Raw genomic sequence first — 7,921 nt, 5'->3', positions numbered from 1 at the left:
GCCTGCTGTTCACAGCAGAGTGATGACAAGCTGTGTCTAGGGGCCCTGGAACAATGGGGAGTGAGGATGCTGAGGGCCATTCAACCAAACTGTGAACCCTGGATATGATGGAAACTATGTCAAGCCCCCAGTTCCACCACCTCTGGCTGTGGCTCTTCCCCTTCTCCTTCTTTCCTTTTCCTTCCCTCTCTAACCCCCATAAATACCCCCAAACAACGCACAGCACGAACAAAGCTGAGGTCATTCATCACCACATTCATTGGTTTGTATGTTCCATCCGCCCCCTCTTTCTTAACACAAACCCATCGCAGCTCATGCCTTTATAAAAACAAAACCCGACCAAAACACAGCGCTGCACTGCACACACGGCCATTCTTCTTCAGAGAGAAAGAGAGAGAGAGAGAACAAACCACTAGTGAGAAATGTGAGCCACAAACGGAAGGCTCTGAGGTACTGTGGTGAGAATGGGGGGTAAGGGCCTAGATAGAACAGAACTGAAGAAATTGGAGTAGGTAAGGAGAGAAGAGAAGAAGAACATAGAATAGAATAGAATAGAATAGAATAGAATAGAATAGAATAGACGTCCCCCTTGTCTGTTCTTCTCTGGACAATAAGATCTTCAAGGCAGATATTTTCTCTCTCTATGATCAGCGCCAGCCCAGTGAGGACGTGATCCCAACTGGCAACCCAGTGACAGAAATATACACCACTCCGAATGACAGTGAGTAACGGGGGCAGTGGAAGGAAGGGTGACCATTGCAGCTATAGGACATAGGTCTTTTAGTTTCAGTAACTCACTGGCATTATTTCTCTCCCCTACCCAGGAATAAATCTCACATGGGGCTGGTCAACCACACTGTGGTGACTCATTTCATCCTCCTAGGGATCCCCAATGCCGATGGCCTCCAGACCATCCTCTTCATCACATTCTTAGCCTTCTACCTCTGCACTCTACTGGGCAACCTGACCATCTTCTCAGCCATCCTCGCTGACCCCCGCTTGCACACCCCCATGTATTTCTTCCTCTGCAATCTCTCCTTGCTAGACATTGGAATCTCTTCCATCATCATCCCTAAGTATCTGACCATCCTCTGGGGTGAGAGCAGAGTCATCTCGCTGGGCGGGTGCGTGTCCCAGGTCTTCTTTGGGCACCTCCTGGGCAGCACCGAGTGCCTGCTCTACACGGCCATGGCCTACGACCGGTACGTGGCCACCTGCCACCCGCTGCGCCACCTGCTCATCATGAACCGGAGGGTGTGCGCCCTCCTGGCCGCCGGCACCTGGCTCACCAGCTCCTTCCACGCCACCATCCTCACCAGCCTGACCTTCACGCTGCCCTACTGTGGCTCCAATGTGGTGGACTCTTTCTTCTGTGACATCTTCCCGGTGGTCAAGCTGGCCTGTGCAGACACGTACATCATCGAGACCGTGACCTTGACAGACATTGGTCTGGTGCCCATGACTTGCTTCCTCCTCATCCTCGCATCCTACATCAGGATCATCTACTCCGTCTTGAATATGAACTGGGCCGAAGGGTGGCGCAAAGCGGCCTCCACTTGCGCCTCGCATCTGGTAGTGGTGACGCTGTTCTTTAGTCCCTGTGCCCTGATCTACACTCAGCCCCAGCGGAGCAAAGTGCTGATGACTGCTGTGCAGATCTTCGACAACGTGGTCACGCCCATGCTGAACCCAGCCATCTACACGCTGAGGAACAAGGAGGTGAAAGCGGCTCTGAAAAAACTGAGAGGGGGTCTAATGCCTGACCGTTGATGTGCAGCAGCTGCAGGAATTGCACGTGAGTCTGCATGGAAATACATCTACAAATACATCTGCATGCTTGCGTTGTGGCTTCTGTGAGCCTCCGTGTGTCTCCCCATCCCCACACAGCCCCTTCTATCTATCTGGAGTTCTACAAATCGCAGAAACGCTCCTGAAAATCCCTTCCTCTCATTTAACATACTGTAAGGCTGACATTTTGAAAGCTGCCTAAGGGACCATCATACTCAGTCTGCATCAAAATTAAAAGTAATTGGAGTGCCAAATTTTGTAGAAGACTCTGAAAATCTCATCTTTATTACACAGATCTGCAGAAGCAAGTGCAGCATCTTCTGCAAACCAAAGGGGAAGGAAAAAAATTCCCTTCATCTTCTGGTATGAACCACAGCTCACCAAGCACCTGCCCTAGGTAGCTGCCTAAAATTCCTGGGAGAACCACTGGATTTTTCACCACGCCCTAAAGATCAACTTATTTGTGGTAAAATTTGCAAAAAACCACCTAAGTAATTTAGGAACCTAACTCTCACTTTCAAAATTGATGGAGGCATTTAGGAGTCTTATTCTCCCTGAAAGGCTGTGGGAAGTACATGTCTGAGGACCAGATTTTCAAAAGCATTTTTTAGACACCTAATAAGGTTTCTAAGAGCACCTTGAGTGAGTCCGGCACCAGACTCCCAGTTACTTTCCATAGGAGTTAAACACTTAGCCTATTTAGAAGCTCTTTGCGCCTAGTGGAATTTATTTAACCTCTTCGTAAAGCTAGACCTTATGGCAGATTTTTAAAGATAATTAGGCACCTAGTGGGATTTTCAAAAGATTTTCTCATAGAAATCAATGAGAGTTAGATGTCCAGTGCCAGATTTTTAAAGGTGTGACAGATACGGGAATTTCCTGAATAAACCTTATTGAATTAAGTTTAATCCCTTTGCAGGTCTGTTGTATTTCAAATACAATTGTGCACGTGTTATTGTGGACTGAATATAACTTTTCTAGGAGACTGACTAAAGGAATCTTTGGGAAATGTGAGGAACTTCAAAGAACTGTTTGGGACAGTACATGTAAAGGGGACCACGGGGTACTTTGGAGGTCTTTCAAAGTTATGCCGCGTAGAGAAAAAAAAAAAATTCTCTATGGATTACCTGCCCCTGGAAACTCCAGATCAAAGACCCCCATCCTGCATAAAGAATGAACTAAACTTGTCATGCTGGAGCTAGTTCTGAGCTGAGGCTGTTATGAGCTGGTGACCACGGAAGAGACCTTGTTGTGCGGTTTGAAGGACTAATCCCCTGACAGAGCCCATGTTGGAGTTGGGGTGATCTCTGCTAAGCTTATTACTATGCATGCAGGTTCTTTTATATTTTTTAGTGTTTTCTCTGTGTGGTTTTTACCTTAATAATAAAATACGCTTGCTTAGGAAGCACTGTGTGGTAATTTATAACTGAGACCATTACGCTGTACACCACCCAAAGGAAAGAAGCAAAGCAGGGCTGCTTATGCAGGGTGGCTTTGACGGAATAATGCAGTGAAGGGAACTCTTTATCTTGGAAAAGCCCCAGTCAGGAGGGAGAGAGACATGGGTCTCCACCCAAGGAAGCCTACAGGTAGGGAGCTGGAAGCCTGAGGGAGATGCCGCTGCTGGACCACTATGGAGAAATACCAGTGCAGTTGCTTTTAAATTGTGACAATAATCTGGGCCTAAACACCAAGGCCCATTTGAAAATCCCACTATGTGCCTTTCTGCACCTGTAGGTGGCGATATACCTATGAAAATCTGGCCAATGTCCCCATGGAATTTCAGTGAGAACTGGGCACCTGAATGGCTTTTGAAAATGGGACCTACTTTCCTAAGTCAATTAGGTGTTTTTTTAAAAATTCACCCCTACTTAGATAGAGCTAGAAAGATAAATAAGTAAAAAAAAAAAAGAAATAAAAATGCTAATAGAAGATTTAACTAATGTGAGGACTCTACACTCATCACACACAATGTCTTTTGGGTTTGTGCTGCTTATGTATTGTGTCTTCTGCATGAGGTTGTGCTTGAAGTTTGAATAATATGCGGTGGGAATAAACCTAACCCAGGAATAAAACTTTTTTTCCCCTGCCCTCAGCTGTTGTTTGATTGGAACTTGTCTCTAAGTTTTCTGTGCTTTTTCTAGGTGTGACAATGAAAAATAAATCTGGAAACCAGTGTCTGGAGAGGTTTAGGTTGGACATTAGGAAAGGCTTTTTCACCAGGAGGGTGGCAAAGCACAGGAATAGGTTAAAGTGGTGGAATCTCCTTCCTTAGAGGTTTTTAAGGTCAGGTTTGACAAAGCCTTGGCTGGGATGATTTAGTTGGGGATTGGTCCTGCTTTGAGCAGGGGGTTGTACTAGATACCTCCTGATATTCTATGAGTCTATGATTCTATGCCTGGGCCCATTTATAAGACTGGCAGAGAACAAGTGAAATTTAAGAGAACAGTAAAAATATGAAATGAAAAATAGTTGGATTTTAAGGCTGGAATTTCCAAAGGAAGACAAAAGTCTATGGCAGTTAGACACTTAGATCCTGGGAGGTGCCTTTGAAATTCCCAACCTAAAGTAAAAGTGTGATAGGAAGTTCACCAGAGTGCGCAGATGGCCTGCTCACTGGTTACATACCACTTAAGCCCTAAACCGTTTTTTATACTTACACACTTAGCCTGACAAACTCATGGCCACAAGATATTGAGGCCAAGAGCTTTTAAGATTTCAAAAATGGTCAGACAGGTGTACAGATGATGAGAACATCTTGAGTTATATAAAAGTCAGTCACTGTCATCTTTATTAAGGACTAGTCATAAATGATCCTTTGAAGCTTTTCTTTGGTGGAAAATTGGGTTTTCAACAGACCTGCACAGGGGAAAACATCACCCACTAGATGGGAATGTGAATCTCTATGACTGAGAAATTGATTACGTTGACACACAATGAACTGAGCACCAAGGAAAGTAATTCTACTGGGCCAGAAAGTTATAGAAATCTTACTACATATAGATATGGCCATATGACCAGCCCCTTACTGGTATAAACTGACATGTCCCCACTGACTTCAATTCACACGAGTTGGAGATCTGAACCATTGACTCCAACTGAGCTAAGGCACTGTGCAGAGTCAGTCCTTGTCCTAAAGCGCTTATGTCCTAACCAGCCTAAAGGGAGTGGCACTAGTCCTGTTTTACAGATGGGAAACCATGGCATGCACAGTGAAAGTGACACAGGCTGTCTGGAGTCCCACTGGCACCGACTTTCAGAAGTGTAAGGGGGTGCTCAACCCCTGGCTCTGCCCTAGGCCCCACCTCACTCCATCCCTTCCCCCTAAGCCCTACTCCTGCCTGCCTCTTCTTCCCTGCTCCACCCTCGCCCCACCTCTTCCTGCCCCATTTCACCCCCATCTCCAAACACGCCACGTCCTTGCTCCTCCCCTCTCCCCCTCAGAGCCTCACAAATGCTGAAAAACAGCTGATTGCAGCTGCCAGGAGGCACAGGGAGGGAGGGAGAGGCGCTGATCAGCGGGGCCCAGCAGCGGGTGGGGGCAACTAATATAGGGGCTGCCGATGGATGCTCATTACCCACCAATTTTTTCCTGTAGGTGCTTCAGCCCCAGAGCACCCATGGAGTCCGTGACTATGTGGAGTCCCACTCCAGTGCCTTCACCACAGACCCTTCCTTCGCTGGGAATCATTGCAGATTATTTTTCATAACACCGACATGCCTACAGGCCCCCGGCAAGGATCACATGTGTGCTGCACAGAGATAGAGGCCCTGAAGAGAGGACGTTCTAATCGGAGACAAGACAAATCAAGTGCATGAGGTATACCGGGGTGGGGTAGGGGTGGGTTTTACAAAGATAAGATCATGTGGTGACATATGCCGTCATGTCATTTTTATGAGCGGAAGAGCTTGGACAGTTCCAAGGGCTGGGCTGATGGGATGGATGGCCCAATGGTCTGATGTTGTTTGGCCTTTGCTGTGTTCCTAAAGCAAGTCAACATCTTGGATTCATCCCTTCTTAGATGAGCTTGAAACGTGGCCAGAATGGCTTTTCTCTGGCTCCTGAGACTGGAGCCTCTCCTCCTCCTCCCAGTCTGTAATGACTTTGGTCTCACAACCCTCGGTGTTAGGCAGTAAGAAAATGACCCGCAATAGGAAACTGATGCCAAGTGATTTGCCCAAGGTCATGCAGGAGCCTGCAGCAGAGCTGTAAACAAAAAACCCAGGAGTCCTGACTCCCAGCCCTCCCCGCTCTTACCACCAGACACCACTCCTCTCCAAGAAGCAGAAATACAATCCAGGAGTGCCAGTCTGAGTGTCTCTACCCACCAGAGAATTGGAACAAACTCCAATAGCTCCGAGGAACCAGGAGTTCAATCGGTAGAACCCACTCCCCTCCCAGAGCCAGGGAGAGAACCCAGGAGTCCTGATGCTAATCTCCAGATCCCTCTCTCCCTGTCCAATTCCCAGACAGCTCCTGCTGGACACAGGACAATCATGGCTCAGGCCCCAGCAGTTTGCTGTCCCCCAGTCTCATCAGGGTATCCTAGGATACAGAATCCTCATCATAGGATACAGAGGGACATAGACAAATTGGAAGATTGGGCCAAAAAAAATCTGATGAGGTTCAACAAGGACAAGTGCAGAGTCCTGCACTTAGGACGGAAGAATCCAATGCACCGCTACAGACGAGGGACCGAATGGCTCGGCAGCAATTCTGCAGAAAAGGACCTAGGGGTTACAGTGGACGAGAAGTTGGATATGAGTCAACAGTGTGCCCTTGTTGCCAAGAAGGCCAATGGCATTTTGGGAATTATATGTAGGGGCATTGCCAGCAGATCAAGGGACGTGATCGTTCCCCTCTATTCGACATTGGTGAGGCCTCATCTGGAGTACTGTGTCCAGTTTTGGGCCCCACACTACAAGAAGGATGTGGAAAAATTGGAAAGAGTCCAGCGGAGGGCAACAAAAATGATGAGGGGACTGGAACACATGACTTATGAGGAGAAGCTGAGGGAACTGTGAATGTTTAGTCTTCAGAAGAGAAGAATGAGGGGGGATTTGATAGCTGCTTTCAATTACCTGAAAGGGGGTTCCAAAGAGGATGGCTCTAGACTGTTCTCAGTGGTAGCAGATGACAGAACAAGGAGTAATGGTCTCAAGTTGCAGTGGGGGAGATTTAGGTTGGATATTAGGAAAAGCTTTTTCACTATGAGGGTGGTGAAACTCTGGAATGCGTTACCTCGGGAGGTGGTGGAATCTCCTTCCTTTGAGGTTTTTAAGGTCAGGCTTGACAAAGCCCTGGCTGGGATGATTTAGTTGGGGATCAGTCCTGCTTTGAGCAGGGGGTTGGACTAGGTGACCTCCTGAGGTCCCTTCCAACCCTGATATTCTATGATTCTATGATCCTTCATCTCCTTGTTCCTCAGCATGTTGATTAAGGGGTTCAGGAGCGGGGTCACCATGGTGTAGAATACAGCCACCACCCTGCCACAGTGTGCTGGGAACCTGGCCTCAGGTAGATGAAGACCACAGGGACATAGTAGGTCACCACCATGGTGACGTGAGCCTCACAGGTGGAGAAGGCCCGGCGCCTGCCCTCGGCAGAGTGGATACTCAGGATGGCCGAGATAATGTAGACATAGGATGTCAGGATCAGCAGGAAGCAGGTGAAGGTCAGGAAGCCAATATCCAAAAATGTCATCAGCTGGTTGAGCGCCATGTCCCCGCAGGCCAGTTTCAGCACAGTACCACTGTGTGCAAAACTGCTTCGCGAGCAGTTTTCATTTTTCTGAACTGGCATTTTCCAATAAAAAGGTCAAGAACATTTCCCCAGAAAATTTCCATCCAGATCTCCTATTTCAAAGGTCCTTCTTCCTGGCATCTGGCTGAGCTAAGGCCACCTAGGGCTGGAGTCTGGAGACTTTGAGGGCATGCATCTCGCCGGTTCCTCTATGACGCCCCGCCTCCATCCCCCAATTCACTTACACCAGGGAATCTATCCTCACGTCTATGAGGTAGGGAAGGGTTATTGTCCCCATTTCACAGGCTGAGCACCAGAGACATTAAGTTTGACTTGGGCTCCTGGGATTGGGGCCACTCACCTCCCAGCAGCTAGGTACTGCAATCTTTT

The 7,921-nt window shown here is 47.8% G+C and overlaps 1 protein-coding gene across 1 annotated transcript; it reads left to right on the top strand.

Moving 5' to 3' along the window:
* The first annotated feature begins 837 nt into the window (after positions 1-837).
* Positions 838-1,770, top strand: LOC144273659 (olfactory receptor 10D3-like). The gene has a single exon (XM_077832344.1). It carries the CDS (start codon positions 838-840, stop codon positions 1,768-1,770), a length of 933 nt encoding a protein of 310 aa, XP_077688470.1.
* Positions 1,771-7,921: the final 6,151 nt, after the last annotated feature.

This window comes from Eretmochelys imbricata, chromosome 13 (assembly GCF_965152235.1).
Source record: "Eretmochelys imbricata isolate rEreImb1 chromosome 13, rEreImb1.hap1, whole genome shotgun sequence".
NCBI classification, from domain to species: Eukaryota; Metazoa; Chordata; order Testudines; family Cheloniidae; genus Eretmochelys; species Eretmochelys imbricata.
This window is presented reverse-complemented; position numbering and strand designations above follow the sequence as displayed.